Source organism: Xiphophorus maculatus, chromosome 7 (assembly GCF_002775205.1).
Source record: "Xiphophorus maculatus strain JP 163 A chromosome 7, X_maculatus-5.0-male, whole genome shotgun sequence".
NCBI lineage: Eukaryota > Metazoa > Chordata > Actinopteri > Cyprinodontiformes > Poeciliidae > Xiphophorus > Xiphophorus maculatus.
Window position 1 is genome coordinate 29,778,802 of NC_036449.1, and position 17,408 is coordinate 29,796,209.

A 17,408-nucleotide genomic window follows, 5' to 3' on the forward strand; every position below is an offset into this window, starting at 1 on the left:
AAACATAATCCCTCATAACAAGTTACCACTGGTCTGAGTGGTTTTAGTTTCAGCACCAGAATCTCTTTTGAAGATAAACCCTGATCTGTTTTCCCCTTTCCTGTTAGGGGCCAAAGGGAGAGTCTATAGCTGGGCCTCCTGGGCCATCAGGACCTTCTGGACCACCAGGTGTTGGCTATGATGGCCGTCCAGGACCAGCAGGACCACCTGGACCTCCAGGACCTCCTGGGAATCCCTCATTTTCTGGAACATACAGACCTAATTATCGTAAGTAGTTTCTTTCTGAGCCTGTTTTTAGCCAGGCTGTAGAAAACACAAGACCTCCATCATGAGACATCAATATTGGGTCATGTGATCACATGAGCTGGTTTGTTTCAGAGAAACAAACTGGACGAAGAAATTAAATAGTTGAAGTTAAAAACTTAGCGACATTAATCAGCTTGTTAAATGTGTTGTAATGAAAGCAAGAAAAAGATTGAAACTATTTTTGCAAGACACCAACTGTGACATTGGTGTGGATGAAGTGAACTTTGGCACGGTTTCAATGCATGTATGAACACCAAGCGGACTGGAGACCGCTTCAAAAGCAGGAAGTGGACTACAGAACAGGGCATTCTGGGTAAATGCAACCAAAACAAATACATTAGTCTAGTGCTAGCAGGAGAAACAGCTTGTGGTCTTTAGCCAAACACAAGAGACTCGAATCGAAAAATCTGAAAACAAAAATCTGACATTACATTTTTGTTTCCCATTTGTAAGGAAGGAAGTTGTCAAGTGTCTTTTTCAGAGGTTTTTCTGTCGCTTCCTTCAGTGGTTGTTGGTGCAGCACCCCCACAAGCCAGGAGGGAACAGATTGCTCAAAGGGTTTGGTTAGTTTGACTCAGCGCAGAGAGACAGAGAACCACAGCAGCTAAAACTGTAACCAATGACACAACTTCGGTCCCCAGTCCAGTCTACCAGACTATCAGGTGTGAAAGCATCGGATAAAAACTGAAAGCAATTGAATATGTAATTATCATTTTAAAAACTGATGGATCCAAACAGATGACACCAAAATAAAAATAAAAAGTCTGGTACAGCATATTAGCACCAACATGCACGGTAGTAGAGGAATAATGATTTAGACTTGAATCTAATTCCTTTAGTCTTCCTCTGTAAACCAAAGTGTTTTAGAGCCAAAACACCAGGAGGAACTGGTTGGGAGTTTTTGTACAGATATGTACTATTTCAGACTTTTTTACTAACTTCTGTTTGTGTTTTGACTTGAAGCTGTCAGCGTTCCTGGACCTCCTGGTCCGCCAGGCCCACCTGGAAGCCCTGGCCTCTCCTCTGGGGTACGAATATCCCTGTATTTTAAATGACCTTATATCTGTCAGCTAATGTGCTATGCACCTACTGTTTAAGTTATTTCTGCTCTAAAGATGGTTAGTTATTTCCCCAGGTGACGGTGTTGAGGTCATATGACATCCTGATTGCGACGGCCAGGCAGCAGCCGGAGGGAAGTCTCATTTACATCCTGGACAAAGCAGACCTCTACCTGAGAGTGCGCGATGGACTTCGACAAGTCCTCGTACGTCTTCACAGATTCAGCTTCAATTTCCATGAATCTGTGTCATCATAATATTCAAAGAGTTTAATGTAAAGTATTAACCGGCAGTTTTTCTTCTCAGCTCGGAGATTACAGGACCTTCTTTGGAGATCTGGTGCGTTTTGAAGAGTAACTCAGTTTGACGTTTCCCGACTCGTTTCTGATCTCTGAGTCTCTTTGTTTTTCATGTAAAGGGCAACGAGGTGGCAGAAGTGCAGCCCCCACCAGTGGTCGTGTACCCCCAGACCCCAGAACGGACTTCCAACAACGGAGCGGGCCATTACTCCCAGAGCAGCGTGGTTATCCGACCCGTTGAACCCCCACTGCGGCAGCCCAGCCCCCCCGTGGCGCCAGCTGCTGACTCGTCAGAATCAGGAGTGAGTACAACAATTAAAACACATTACTGGATATAAACATGACCAAACGGAAACCATTTTTCTCTTAACCACTCTTTAAAATGGGAAAGATGAGATAACATACCACTATACTCAGTCAGAGTTGTTTTGATGTTCATCAGAACATGGCTACAAGGAAACATCTACTGGTCTAAACCTTTCCACATCTATAGCAAAGCCCCACGAAGCCAAGTGACACTGAAGGGCGTGGCCAAGTGTGAGGATGATCACAGAGGGTTAAGCGAGACCCTTTGGCAAATTTTTATCTGAAATATGACTAGCGGGCAGCAAATCTATCGACTTTTTTCGGTCTTATTGGAGACTTCTTTGCTCTCCATGTTCGCTATTAAAAGTCCTGATTCACCACAAGGGGGCGTGTGTCTGAGTGAAGCTTTTTTATACCCAATCGCGGGGCTGAACCATTGGAACCAGTAAGAAAATTCAACTGCAGTAGCCACTGTTTAAACCAAAGAGGGCAGCACTGAGACGGTTTTAGGCTTAACGTTGCAAAATTAAACAGTCACACAAATATGCGTAGAAACGTAAGGATAGCATAGAGATACCTTAGAGACCAATTTACACATTTTATCCGCAAAGTTGACTTTGATTTTAGTTAAACTTAGTTAAAGTCAGTTAAACTTTAAAGAAAGTTTAGCAAACTGTGACCAACAAGGCGAAGATCCAGGTTTGTCTTTCTGCGAGGAAGATGGTAAGAGAGGTGAATACATCTCCAGTGCTCAGCAGATGTTAAGTTGTAAGTAGCATACTGCGCATGTGTGAGATGTAAGGAGAGGGAGGCGGGGCTAGATCTGGGGTCCTTGGGGGTTTGTGTGTGGGGAGTGCGGAACGCAAGTTGTTAACGGCGACCATTAAAGTGTGGATGCTAACGTCAGCAGTGTGATTATTGTTTCAACATTGGTAGCAGAGGATGGCCGCTGCTGGAAATTACAAAGTTCCCCCACCGTTCGACGAGAAGACGTCTTACGAAAGTTGGAAAAATGAAATTGAAATCTGGAGACTTGTTACCGACTTGGACAAAAAGAAGCAGGCCCTAGCGGTTACCCTGTCGCTATCAGGAAGAGCGAGAGAAAGCGCGCTGGAAATCGCTGCGGAACATCTCAACGACGATACAGGAATGAGCGTTCTTTTAAACAAGTTGGATTCAGTGTTTTTAAAAGAAGAAAAGGATCGACAGTACGAAGCTTACACGGAGTTTGATCGGATCGACAGACGTGGCGACACGTCCATGATGGATTACATTATCGAATTTGAACGACGGTACAACAAGTTACGTAAGTTCAAAATGGAACTACCGGATGCAGTGTTAGCATTCAAGCTATTAGACACCGCGGGGCTAAACGTTAAAGACAAACAGCTAGCTCTTACCGCCTGTTCCACTGTATCTTTTGACAACATGAAATCGGCTTTGAAAAGAATCTTCAGTGATAATGTCTATCCTCCACAAGAGGGCGACTCAGCCTTTTTCACCAAATACACAGGCAAGCGTGAACGGAGTTCTAACTCAGAGCAAAGCCCAAGAACAGCTGCAGGGACTAATCCACTCGACAAGTATGGGAGAAGAACTAAATGTGCAATATGTCAGAGCACTTATCACTGGGCAAAAGACTGTCCCAATAAAAGAGAACATGTGAAGCTAACAAATGTTGAGGGATCAAAAGACAATGTTGAAGAATGTAATATTACTCTGTTCTCAGACGAATTCCCATCTGACACACAGATATTCATGGTAGAAGCTTTGGGATCTGCTGTGATTGACACTGCCTGTACAAGAACTGTGTGTGGTGAAAAATGGCTTGCAGATTATGTAAGTGGGCTGCCACAGAGAGAATTAATAAAGATTAAAGATGAAAAGAGTGCAAGACCTTTCCGGTTTGGGGATGGAAAACTGGTGCAATCCACAAGAAAGGTGACTATTCCTGCAACAATAGGAAAAACTAAATGCAACATTGAGACAGAAGTAGTTCCAGCAGATATACCGATGCTTTTGAGCAAAACATCACTGAAGAGAGCGAGTGCTGTTTTAGACATTGCTCAAGACAAAGCAATGATGTTTGACCAACCTGTAAAACTTGAACTGACATCTTCTGGACATTGTTGTGTAAACTTAAGAAAGGAAAAGATCAATAATGAAAACCAGTTTAAACAAAGTGAGACACCAAATGATGAAGATGAAATTCTCACTGTGACAGAAAATATAACAACCAAAGAAAAAAAAAACAGTACTGCTAAAGCTACATAAACAATTTGGACATGCCTCAGTTGACAGACTACAAAAGCTCTTGTCTTGCTCAGGCAACACCGATGATGAAAGCATTACAATCCTGAAGGAAATTGTAAAAAACTGTGAAATATGCATCCGGTACAGTAGAGCAAAACCTAAACCTGCAGTGGGTTTACCCATGGCTTCAACGTATAATGAAACTGTAGCTGTGGACCTACATGAGCTTGAGCCAGGTTTGTGGTATCTACATGCCATCGACCATTTTACAAGATTCAGTGCAGGGAGTATTATCACCACAAAAAGACCAAAAGAGATAGTGAAGCACTTTATTCACTGCTGGATAAGCGTTCATGGCCCACCACGCAGATTATTCACTGATAATGGAGGTGAATTTAACAATGAAGAAATAAGAGACATGGCTGAACATTTTAACATTGAGGTTAAAGCCTCTGCTGGATACAGTCCATGGAGCAACGGCCTACTGGAAAGACACAATCAGATTCTCACTGAAATGCTACTCAAGGTAAAGAGAGACAACAAATGTGACTGGAAAATGGCTCTGGACTGGGCTTTGATGGTAAAAAACAGCATGCACAATGTACATGGCTACAGTCCCTATCAACTTGTTTTTGGTCAAAATCCAAACCTGCCTTCAGTTCTAATTGATAGACCTCCAGCATTGGAAACTGATGTCAACACATGGATGGGTCATCACACTGCAACACTGCATGGCATGAGAAAAGCCTTTGCTGAGGCTGAATGTTCTGAGAAGATCCGAAGAGCCCTCAGAAAACAGCTGCGACCCACAGATGACAAATATGAAACAGGAGACAAAGTCTATTATAAACGTACAGACTGTCAGGAGTGGAAAGGGCCAGGTGTGGTTATTGGCCAAGATGGTGTAGTAATATTCGTCAGGCATGGTGGAACGTATGTCAGAGTACACCAGTCTAAACTAAAAAAAATGAATGAGACACAAAAGAAACTAGGGGAAAGCGAAAGCGAAAATCCATTTAAAACAGATGACCACCTTTCAAAGACACCAGCGGCGGTACTTGATGAAGAACATGACTTTGAAAGTGAACATGAGAAGGAGATGGCACCAACAAGCAATGAATCACTTGGTGTTGCAGAAAACAGTGAATCCTTCTGTGATCCAGTACAACCTGAAGGGGATGGTCTCCCACTGACACACACAACTATAAGTGAAGGAATAAAACTAAAAGCTGGACAAGGAATTAAATACACAGACAAAGAAACAGGTCAAAAATATGCTGGACAAATAACAAGCCGTGCAGGGAAAGCCAGTGGGAAACACAAAAACCAGTACAACTTAGAATATACTGAGCCAGAGGAAATTGCTGGATCCACAGGATCCATTGATATGGGACAAGTAAGCAACCTCGAAGTGGTTGAAAATGTCAAGGCCAATACTGACAACAGAGATGATATATTAGTAGTGAACGAGGATATCTTCTCACACGCTAAACAAACTGAACTTGAGAACTGGAAAAGAAACAATGTATTTGTGGAGGAAAAAGATGAAGGTCAGAAATGCATATCAACGAGGTGGGTGTGCACACTCAAGAAAACACAAGTAGACATAGTACCCAAAGCTAGACTGGTTGCAAGAGGCTTTGAAGAAATTAACATTCAAGAACTTCCTAAGGATTCACCCACTTGTTCCTCTGAATCTCTAAAGATGGTCATAGCTGTTATATGCCAAAATAAATGGAAGCTGAACTCTATGGACATCAAAGCAGCCTTTTTGCAAGGTAAAGATTTAACACGGGATGTGTATCTCCGTCCACCTCAAGAGGCAGAGAGCGAAGGAATCGTATGGAAGTTAAATAAATGTGTCTATGGCTTGGCAGATGCTTCCTTGTTCTGGTACAACAAGGTGAAAGAAACCATGCAGAAGCTGGGAGGAACTGTGTCAAAAGTTGATCCAGCTGTCTTCTACTGGCAAGATGATTTCTGTAAGGTGACAGGAGTTCTTGCATGCCATGTAGATGACTTTGTATGGGGTGGTTCAGACAGGTTTTCTTCAGCTATTATCCCCCAACTGAAAACTGCTTTTCAAGTTGGAAGAGAAGAACATAACAGCTTCAACTACATTGGAATGGAGGTTCATTCTCTGCAGAATGAAATCAGAGTACAACAGCGTGCATACATTAAAAACCTACAGCCCATTCCTATGGATCCCATCAGAGCACCACAGCGGGAGGCTCCATTAACAGACACAGAAATGGACATGTTAAAATCCAAGATTGGACAGATTCTGTGGGTAGCAAGACAGAGCAGACCTGACATCATGTGTGACATATCTATCCTGGCGTCAAACACAAAACATGGTACAATTCAAACATTACACTCTGCAAACAAACTGATCAGAAAACTTAAATCTGAGGAAGTTACCCTTAGATTCCAATGCTTAGGAGACAGCAAATACCACAAGCTAGTGGTGTTCAGCGATTCCTCAATGGGAAACCTCTCAGATGGAGGGACACAAGGAGGACATTTTGTCATGCTGATGGGAGAAGATGGAAAATTTTCACCCATATGCTGGCAATCCAGACGGATTAGGAGAGTGGTATGTAGCACGTTAGCTGGAGAGACTTTAGCATTAGCAGATGGGATTGATAGTGCTGTCTTTCTTACTACACTCTATTCAGAGCTCATGGTTGGTGATGGCACGCGCAACATCCTACCCATTACCTGTGTAACGGACAACCATTCCCTCCTTGATGCTGTCAAATCCACAAAATGTGTAACTGAAAAGAGACTCCGGCTTGAGATCAGCAGCATCAAAGAACTTATGGGTTCTGGGACAATTCAGGAAATCATATGGACACCTACCAAAGACCAACTTGCCAACTGCTTAACAAAAGTGGGGGCGTCTGCTCTTGGACTGCTGAGAGCCTTAAGTAAAGGGAAATGGCAATTTAAAGATTAAAACAAACACTACTGTTCCTTACATAAGTTAAGTTCAAGTAAATGGAGTTAAAATAAGTAAAGTTAGAATGCTAAAAATTTCTTTAGCCTGTTATGTGTTCTTTAAAGAAAGAAGGGAGATTGTTAAGTTGCAAGTAGCATACTGCGCATGTGTGAGATGTAAGGAGGGGGAGGCGGGGCTAGATCTGGGGTCCTTGGGGGTTCGTGTGTGGGGAGTGCGGAACGCAAGTTGTTAACGGTTAATGGCGACCATTAAAGTGTGGATGCTAACGTCAGCAGTGTGATTATTGTTTCAACACAGAGACCATCAGCACATCTCCATAGCAACCAATAGACCATCTACATTCCTCATCTGTCCTACCATCACAAACATAAACTCTCCAAGCAATTTAACTTGACAACCAGCTTTGGTCAAACCTTGTCACATAAATTTGCAATGTGAGAAAATATTTTAAAATAAAAAGCTAACGCTAGCCTCTCTTCTCTTTCAGCTTCACCTCGTAGCGCTGAACGCGCCCCAGACCGGCAACATGCGAGGGATTCGCGGGGCGGACTTCCTGTGCTTCCAGCAGGCTCGCGCTGTTGGTCTGAAGGGAACGTTCAGAGCCTTCCTGTCCTCCAAGCTTCAAGACCTCTACACCATCGTCCGCAGGTCGGACAGGAACGGAGTCCCCATCATGAACCTGAAGGTAAGTCAACTGTCCAGATACATCCTCTACTTATCTAGCTAAATCGAATTAAAATGTATTTTTACGAGAACTGGCCACAAAAGCTGTAAAACATAAAATGAACAAACTTCAACAAAAGTTAACAGAGAAAAACAGATGTTGCTCCATGATTGGGTCTTTGCAAACACTAATCAATACCATGTCAAGTAGCATTAGGGCTAGGTGTTTAGCTTCCCAAGAAGAGGCTGTACTAGAGTCATTTTGACTGTGTCAAAAAAGATGCAGTGATGATCTATTTTCACCTGTCACTTTTTAACATTTTGAAATCTCAAATACCTTTACAGAGATTCCAGTCTGTCAAATAACTTGATCAACTTTGTCAAAGTAAACACAAAGAGCAGGAATGTATTTTTTGGAAAATATTTGCATCAGTAAAGTTAATTGCTACTCTAGTCGCTGCTTTTAATCTATTGTTTTCTGAATCTGGTGCTTTGAAATGATTTAATGTTTGTTCATGGATTTCTTTTTATGAGTCTGACCGTTTCCTTCCTTCTCCTTTCAGAACCAAGTGCTGTTCAGCAGCTGGGAGTCCATCTTCAGTGAGGACAGCAACAAAATGAGAGAGAATGTATCGTTGTACTCGTTTGACGGCAGAGACATCCTCAGGGACAGCGCATGGTGAGTCTTTGTTAACCGTTCCAGATTTTAATCCGTGGCCGTGTTTGTTTCCACGCCTGATTTAAAGTTGTTTGTTTGTTTTTTGTTCCCCCTCCAGGCCAGAGAAGATGGTCTGGCACGGATCGAGCAAAAAGGGCCACCGGCAAATGGATCATTACTGTGAAACGTGGCGAGCGGGCGAGCACGCTGTGACGGGCCTGGCGTCGTCCCTGCAGAGCGGCCGCCTCCTGCAGCAGATGCCCAGCAGCTGCTCCGGCTCCTACATCGTCCTCTGCATCGAGAACGCCTTCACGTCGCCCTCCAAATAATAAATCCATCCTGTGCGTTCAGGGCCCTAGCTAAATACATTTTGTAAACTCAGCTGGTAAATTTTTATCCCCCTTCTTTTAATTTTTCTGCCAACGCAGCTTGTAAACATCAGGACGAACTGCCCCCCAAGGGGTTTTCCTGCCTGCCAGCATCCAGAAACGCTAAAGAAAAGGATCCAGCAGGAAACTGTTGGTCCTTTATCTCCAGAGCAGTGGCACATATTTTCTTTTAAGTGCAGAAAGTATCATTCTCAAATTATTTTTTTTTTATTCTGTATATTACATGTTTGTTTTTTGTGTTAAATTTTATGTTATCAATGTTTTTTTTGTGTGTCTTCATCCATCCTCCAATTTTTAGCATTTCTTTTAGGAGTTGAGCTTTTACTTTTATTTTCTCATCTTCAGCATAGATTGGGGCAGTGGGGGCACCGCTAGATAAGATGTTAGCTATGCTAATCCTAAAGCACCACTCAAACACTAGTCCCGCTAACGCTAAAGCGCAATCAATTCAGTTTATTTATACAGAAACATTTTCACAATAAATGCTAACGCTAAAGCTGCTGCAGAGTTACAACCACCGTTGAACTATTGCTTTTATAAATCACATCTTGTTTTCAAATAGATGTTTGTTTTCATAAGCCTTATTCAAGTGAAAGTTTACAAGACAGCCAACTAAATTGGTGCTTTAGAAAATTATTTTTAGGAGAAGCTATGTGCGCTAAAAACAATAGTTAGCAAAAATGCTAAAGTGCTAAACAAAGAATTAGCTCGGATATTAGCGGATTAGCGGAAGTGTGACCTCCTCTGGACTTGGGGTAATGGTGGACTACAGCAAATTTATAAGGATTATTTTAAAATAAAAAAAGAAAATAGATATTTATTTTTAAATGAAGTTATAAAATGCAAAAATAATACTCATTTTATTTTCACACAACCTTATACAAAAAGATTAAAACTGTGCCTTATCACACACTCCACCACTACAGGCTTTTCTGCTGATATTTTCCAGAAGCTGGTACATTTAACTGAATTAAAATCTTTCATGTTGGTCATCCAGGGGACAATGCTCTTTTTAAATTAAATGTTGATCATATAAATATTTTTGCTCTTTTTACCACATTGAAACATTTGAGCAAACTGGCTAATATTTGTCAGAAAAACCAGGATGTTGAGGTCAGAGTTTCATACCTTTCCTGGCCTCAGACGTCTCAACAGTATCTGTGAATATGCTTTTTTTGTATGACTGTACTGTTTCACCCAGGCACTGAATTAAAGACTTTTTCAATTACTTTTGTGTTTTTCTATAAACAAGTTTGAGTTGTATTGAAAGATTTAACCATTCATTTTGGTGTGTTGCATCTAATCAAAGGCGACTCTAAAGAGGCAGGACTTTTGCTTTGATTTAAAGAAACTCAGTGTTTCGACTGTTTTGAAGTTTTCTGAAAGTTTGTTCCAGATTTGTGGTACATAGAAGCTGAATGCTGCTTCTCCATGTTTGGTTCTGGGGATGCAGAGCAGAACCAGAAGACCTGAGAGGTCTGGAAGGTTGCTATGACAACAGCAGACCTGTAATGTGTTGTGGCGCTAAGCCATTCAGTGATTTATAAACTAGCAGCAGTATTTTAATGTCTATTCTCTGAGCTACAGGGAGCCAGTGTAGGGACTGGTGTGATGCGCTCTATCTTCCTGGTTTTAGTGAGAACTCCAGCAGCAGCGTTCTGGATCAGCTGCACCTGTGAAAACACCATTGCACTAATCAATGTGACTTAAGATAAACGCATAGATGAGTTTCTCTAAATCTTGCTGGTAAATTCTTCCTTTGACCCTTGAGGTGTTCTTCAGGTGATAAAAGGCCGACTGACTGTGGCTCTGAAGTTTCAGGTCTGAGTCAATAACTACTCCCACAAAAACTCCCACAGACCGTAGTTGCGATAGAGTATTCATGCACCTCTCACCCCCTACACTCATTTTATGAAGATGTCTGTCACAGCAGTGCAGAGAAACACAAGGTTGCACACAGGTGTTATGTCCATGATTACAGAGAGCAGATCATATTTATAATTATAAAGTTTTGCTGTCAGTTGTGTTGAACAGAACACTGCGGTAAAGACAGTTAAACTTTTACTTCAGGTGTCCTCTTCCTGCTCAAACAAGAAGATAAAAGGCTGATTGGCTGCTGCCTCTGCACTGACACGTGATTTGCAGATCAAGAGTTCAACCCTGTTTCTGTTTTCAGGAAATGAAACCAACAGTCGTTGCGGCTGAGAGGAGAAATGGAGCAGCGGGCAGTTCAGCTGGACCGAGAAACCTTCTCCTGTCCGATCTGCCTGGATCTACTGAAGGATCCAGTGACTACTTCCTGTGGACACAGCTACTGTATGAACTGTATTAAATCCCACTGGGATAAAGAGGATCAGAAGAGGATCCACAGCTGCCCTCAGTGCAGGGAGACATTCACACTGAAGCCTGCACTAAAGAAAAACACCATGCTAACAGCTTTAGTGGAGCAGATGAAGAAGACTGGACTCCAAGCTTCTCCTGCTGATCACCGGTATGCTGGACCTGAAGATGTGCCCTGTGATGTCTGCACTGGGAGAAAATTAAAAGCCGTCAGGTCCTGTTTTGTCTGTCTGGCCTCTTACTGTGAGAAACACCTTCAGCCTCATCATGATTCAGCTCTTTTAAAAAAACACGACCTGGTGGAGCCGTCCGAGAACCTCCAGGAGAACATCTGCTCTAAGCATGACAAGGTGATCGATATCTTCTGCCGCACTGAAAAGAAATGTATCTGTTATCTCTGCTCTGTGGATGAACATAAAGGCCATGACACAGTGTCAGCTGCAGCAGAAAGGACTGAGAGGCAGAGAGAGCTGGAGGAGAGACGAGGAAACATCCAGCAGAGAATCCAGGACAGAGAGAAAGATGTGAAGCTGCTTCAACAGGAGGTGGAGGCCATCAATCGCTCTGCTGATAAAACAGTGGAGGACAGTGAGAAGATCTTCACTGAGCTGATCCGTCTCCTCCAGAAAAGAAGCTCTGATGTGAAGCAGCAGATCAGATCCCAGCAGGAAACTGAAGTGAGTCGAGTCAAAGATGTTCAGGAGAAGCTGGAGCAGGAGATCACTGAGCTGAAGAGGAAAGACGCTGAGCTGGAGCAGCTCTCACACACAGAGGATCACAACCAGTTTCTCCTCAACTACCCCTCACTGCCAGCACTCAGTGAGTCTACACACTCATCCAGCATCAACATCCGTCCTCTGAGACACTTTGAGGACGTGGCAGCAGCTGTGTCAGAGCTCAGAGAGAAACTACAGGACGTCCTGAGAGACTCATGGACAAACATCTCACTGATGGTCACTGAGGTGGATGTTCTACTGTCAGAACCAGAACCAAAGAGCAGAGCTGGATTCTTGAAATATTCATGTGAAATCACACTGGATCCAAACACAGCTCACACAATATTGGTACTATCAGAGGGGAACAAGAAGGTGACAAGGATGAAAAAACCTCAGTCTTATTCTAGTCATCCAGACAGATTCACTGATCGCTCTCAGGTTCTGAGTAGAGAGAGTTTAACTGGACGTTGTTACTGGGAGGTGGAGAAGAACAGGTCATGGGTTTATGTAGCGGTCGCTTACAAGAATATCAACAGAGCAGGAGAAGGAGATGAATGTTTATTTGGAGGTGATGACAAATCTTGGGCTTTGGATTGTCAAGAAAAGACTTATAAACTGATACACAAAAAAATCAGAACCTCGATCTCAGGTCCATTTTCCTCCAGAGTCGGAGTGTACCTGGATCATGGAGCAGGTATTCTGTCCTTCTACAGCGTCTCTGAAACCATGACTCTCCTCCACAGAGTCCAGACCAGATTCACTGAGCCGCTGCTGGCTGGAGTTTGGGTTGGCCCAGGATCCTCTGCAGAGTTCTGCAAACCCAAATAGATTTTCTCTCTGATTGTTGATCAGGGTTCATTGTTATAACGTCTGATGTTCTGTTCTTTATTTTTCTGGTTTAAATGTACAGGAGTCATAAAGGATATCGCTACCGATGTTTTCTTTCATTTTTATTTGAGAAAAAGTTCTCCTCATAAAAATCTAAACTTCCCTGGGCTAATAATTCTGCACTGATATTTGTACTGATGTACTTGGATGTTGAGTTTGTTTTAATCAACTTGTCTTGAAATGAAATTAACTTGCTTCTGTTTTTTTGGTTGTGATAGAAGAAAACGGAAACTATTAACCTAGCCGCCTTCTTCTAAATTCTTTAGATTTAAATAAAAAAAAAAATGTCTGCTGTTCTGTCTCTCTTGCTTTCTTCAATAAAAGTATTTGATTATGGAGAAATTTGGAATGTTTTATATTCCTCATTACAATAAATTGTGAGTTTTGTAATCTTAAGTGCAGAAACATTTCATTCAAAGTGTCTTTTGGTCCTGGAGAAAATCAGACACACCTAATGTTTACAGAGACAATGTGAGCAACACTCTGACCTGAGTTAAAGTGGATTACATTTAGCTTTGAGATGATGCAGATCTTCATGTTTTCCAGTCAGGCTGAATAATTTGGGTTGAAAACATACGTGCTTTAGTAAACCAAGACCCCATATTTGGAGATTGAAGTTTATTGAAAACTAAACGGGCCAAATTTCTCCATTTTCAGATTCCCTTCTTTGGCTCCTTGTTAAATCCAGAACAGAATTTAAATTTATTTTTCTCATATAAAGTTCTCAATAAATGAAGCTCCATCCTATAGAGATCTGATTGGTCCATATGTTCCTAACCGACTGCAGGTTTACTGCAGGTTTCTAGAATTTGAAAACGTAGAATGCAAGGCAGATCTTTTAGTTATCTGGAACCAGATCCCTGTGAGGCAGACAGACACCCTGATCACTTTAACACCAGGGTGAAAACTTTCCTCTTTGATGAAGCTGATTGACTGGCATAGGTCATCCTGAGATATTTATGTTGCTATGCTGCCACAGACTGAGACTACTACAATACAAACTGACCACTTTTTAACGCTTTTTATCTTCTATTTGCATTATTTACTGTTACTTTGACGTAAATTTTTGTTTTCTCTATTAACTTCCTCTTTATATAAGCTACACCTGCTCTGGCGTTTGATTGGCTGCGATTCCTTCCTGTAGGAGGGCATCGGCTGGGATAATGCTGCCATCAACTAATTGCTCCTCCGCTTCTACAATTAACTTTTTACTTTCATGAAAGTTGAAAATAATCCTACATCAGTTCTTCTGTTTCTTCTCAAACCTCCAGTCCGTCGTGGCAGATGGCCGATTGTACTGAGTCCGGTTCTGGTTCTACTGGAGGTTTCTTCCCGTTAAAGGGGAGATTTTTCTCTCCACTGTCGCCACCTGCATGCTCGATGATGCAATCTGCTGGGATTTCAGAAACATTTTAACCTACTTTGAATAAATAATTGAGCTTACTGCGTCGTCTGATGACTAGGATTGGAATACATGTATGATTATTATTATTTTTTTTTTTTTTAGAAAAATTGCTGTGAATTGGCACTATAAATAAACACAAATTAATTTTCTTATTAACTGCATCGGCTCCAGCCAGACGCCTATAAGTTTGTTTATGACCACTTCATAGAAGATAAAAACTTTAGGATCTGTGCCCATCGGTCAATAAAAAAATTAAAACGCCATAAAATGATTGGATTAAACATTTGGAGCCTGAAGGCATCGTCTTACGGATCCAGTTTCACATATATCCATTAGCCCGTTGCATGATAAGTAGTGGGACAACCTAAAAATAATCAGGACAAGCTGTCACTTCCCACTCAGTTTTATCCAATCTGCGTGTTCAGATTTCCAGCTTCGAATGGTTAGAAGGCTTATATTAATTGACTGGAGGGCTCAGCGTCCCTGCAGACAGACAGGAAAATAAACCAGCATCATAACTTCCTGTTAAACTCCTCGCCTGAGTAACTTCCAGGGAAGAGATCTGGACTCCATGAATGGCATGTTATTTATTAAAGTCCCCGTGACTGACGGAAGTTAGAGTGGGAGCGAGCGCTGACCCACAGCTGCAGAGGGATCATACTCTGAGGACGGCTGTGTTTAGTGGAGGCTCAGTAATAGCTAAGTACTGTGAAACGATGCAGTGAGGGTAATGATACGACCACGCGACAACCACGTATTGGGCGCCTTTAATTACACTCAAGGCGGAGACAAAACGCTGCAGTTGTCAGATCTGTAAGCTGTATTTACTCAGTAGTTCTGACTCACTGACAGCCAACCCAAGTTTAACTAAACCTACAAAGCTGCTTTGTTCTTTGAGCTACTAATGTATTTAATGTAACTACAACAGCTAATACTCTGGGAATCAGAGCATAAAACAACCAAGTTTACAATGTCAGGAAACAAGCTGAATTATTTGGGAATCGGCTTGGAAAAACTTAACAGTAGAATAGAATAGAAATATCTTTCATTGTCCCACAGTGGGTAGATTCAGGTATATCAGCAGCAATACAAACTATGCAAAATATGAAATATAGGAATAAGAGACATTACCATAAGAGTAAATTTATAATGCAAGAGAAATACTAGTTATTAAAAATAGCATTCAGATCAAATGGAATGTGCAACTCAGCAGGACATTTAAAATATGTTCAAGATGTCTATATTTGTGCATACACAACAAAAACAGAGCACAATAAATAGAAAAACTGTAAACAGAAGGAATGTAAACAGTTCTTGAGTTTGCAAACTCCTGGGGGAAATGATCTGCGATAACGCTCGTTTGTGCAATAAGCTGCTGTACTTTTTAAGTGTCTCATTTTTACTGAATTTTAAAGTGTGCCACTTCTGATTGCATCCTAATATTTCGAGGATCAGAGGTGTTTAAGACCAGGTAGCCGACATTAAATCACATATGTAACACGGCTCATTGTCTTTAAACCTCTGTGTGAATCTTCTGCCATTTAAATGTTTTTATCTAACAAAGAAATGCTAAAGCCACTTTATCACCACCTCTAAATCAGATGTGTATTTGCAGCATGTTTGCATCTTCCTCTCTCTCCTCCTGGCTGATGGCGATGCTCAGGTCTGCAGGATGGCGTTTAAAGCTGCTCCATCTTCCTCGCACAGCTGACTGCTCCCGGTCATCAGTGCAGTCGGCTACATATTCGATGTGACATCTCTTTCCATCCTCTAATGAATTTTTTATGTCTGTTCCTCTCCCGCTGACACACAGTCGGGCCTCGTATCGGTTCTGTTCGGTAAACTGTGCCGTTCTAAATGGCAGCGCTGCTTTGGACTCTGGGCCTCCTCCTACTCTCTGCTGCTGCGCTGTGGATGCTACAGTCCACAGCTATTGGGAAATTAATTTTCTTTCCCAATTATCAATCCAGAAAAAAAACAAAAACAAAAAAACAAACAGCCCTGCAATTGTAACTGCAACATCGTAAGTACACTTTTCCATAGTGGAGTTTAGTCGGCACCTTTTAAATATGTAGAGGCCCTGAATCAAGACATGGCTGGAGAGATTTATTTATTTTCATGATCAATTTTAGTGAATGAAATTTGATGGTTTTTTATGGTAAAGCAGCTTTAAAAAGAAACTGATTCTGTTTTCTGTTAAAGAAATCAGTCAATCCAACAGATTTTCCTTCAACTGGAGATCTGGTTCCATGTTGAAGCTTTGATTGGCCAGTCCAAGACCCAGTCCCTGCATCTGTCCTTCCTTCCTGTTGTAACTTCCTTCTTTCCTTTCTTCTTATCCTTCACATTTTCCTTCCATTCGTCCTTCCCATCATTGCCTCTTCCTTCCTTCCTTCTTACTTTGGTTCTTTTTGTAGTTGTGCTGTTTCCTTCCTTCCTATCTTGAACCTTTTCTTTCTTCCTATTTTAGTCACTTCCTTCTTTCTTTCCTTCCTTCCATTCTCAGCCTCATCCTTGCTAACATTCATATATTAGCCCCTTGCACCTGTATCTTTCCTTCCTTCCTGTTAATCATTGTGTCCATCTTTCTTTCTTATCCTCGTCTCTTTTTTCCTTCCCATCATCATGTCTTCCTTCCTGCTCTTAGTCGCGTCCATCTTCCTTCCTGTCATCACCCCTTCCTTATACTTTCCATCCCAGGTCCCTCCTTTCATAGTTTCACTCTTTCCTTTCTTCCTTCCTTCCTTCCTTCCTTGCCATCTGCCACTACTGACTGGGAGTTTGAGAAAACAGAGTCTAGACACAAAGAGAAACAGAGGAGCTGGTCTAGGAGTACTTTCTACGTTAAGGGAAAGTAGAAGCGTTCATGCCATAGTGGCTCCTCTAGTTGCTTCGTCTTGGAGAGAAACCTGTGATCTCTCAGTTACAGGCTGTAAATAAAGAAGTAAACTATTCAGCGTTCACCTTCCTTCAGACCAGCAGCTTTCCATGTTTCTGTTTACTTTCTAATTATTCCAGCTGGATATGAGTGACTGCGCTGAGACTGGGTGTCCCTGCTGTGATTGGCTGTTTCGTCTCCTGTTTGCCTCCACCCATTGGCCGGCTGCAGCAGGTTGGGAGGGGCAGCTCTGGCCATCCTCCCCCTGCTCCTGTAGCTGAGCTTGT

General features: G+C 42.0%; 2 protein-coding genes across 4 annotated transcripts in view; both read left to right on the forward strand.

Moving 5' to 3' along the window:
- The window catches only part of col18a1 (collagen type XVIII alpha 1 chain), a 78,516-nt gene extending 68,394 nt beyond the window's left edge, over positions 1-10,122 (forward strand). For both annotated transcript variants that reach the window (XM_023337608.1, XM_023337607.1), the window contains 8 exons: positions 108-267; positions 1,270-1,334; positions 1,442-1,570; positions 1,671-1,703; positions 1,783-1,965; positions 7,672-7,869; positions 8,411-8,526; positions 8,624-10,122. In XM_023337608.1, the coding sequence (XP_023193376.1) occupies positions 108-267; positions 1,270-1,334; positions 1,442-1,570; positions 1,671-1,703; positions 1,783-1,965; positions 7,672-7,869; positions 8,411-8,526; positions 8,624-8,834 (1,095 nt within the window). In that variant the 3' untranslated portion in view covers positions 8,835-10,122. The remainder of the gene's footprint in view (positions 1-107; positions 268-1,269; positions 1,335-1,441; positions 1,571-1,670; positions 1,704-1,782; positions 1,966-7,671; positions 7,870-8,410; positions 8,527-8,623) is intronic.
- Positions 10,123-11,049: 927 nt separating this feature from the next.
- On the forward strand, positions 11,050-13,172 carry LOC111609383 (tripartite motif-containing protein 16-like). Of its 2 annotated transcripts, XM_023337610.1 has the most exons (2): positions 11,050-11,575; positions 11,657-13,172. In XM_023337610.1, exons 1-2 carry the CDS (start codon positions 11,108-11,110, stop codon positions 12,776-12,778), a joined length of 1,590 nt encoding a protein of 529 aa, XP_023193378.1. In that variant the 5' UTR covers positions 11,050-11,107; the 3' UTR covers positions 12,779-13,172. The 2 variants fall into 2 exon arrangements, with proteins under 2 accessions (XP_023193378.1, XP_023193377.1); XM_023337609.1 differs by having other exon boundaries at positions 11,052-13,165.
- Positions 13,173-17,408: the final 4,236 nt, after the last annotated feature.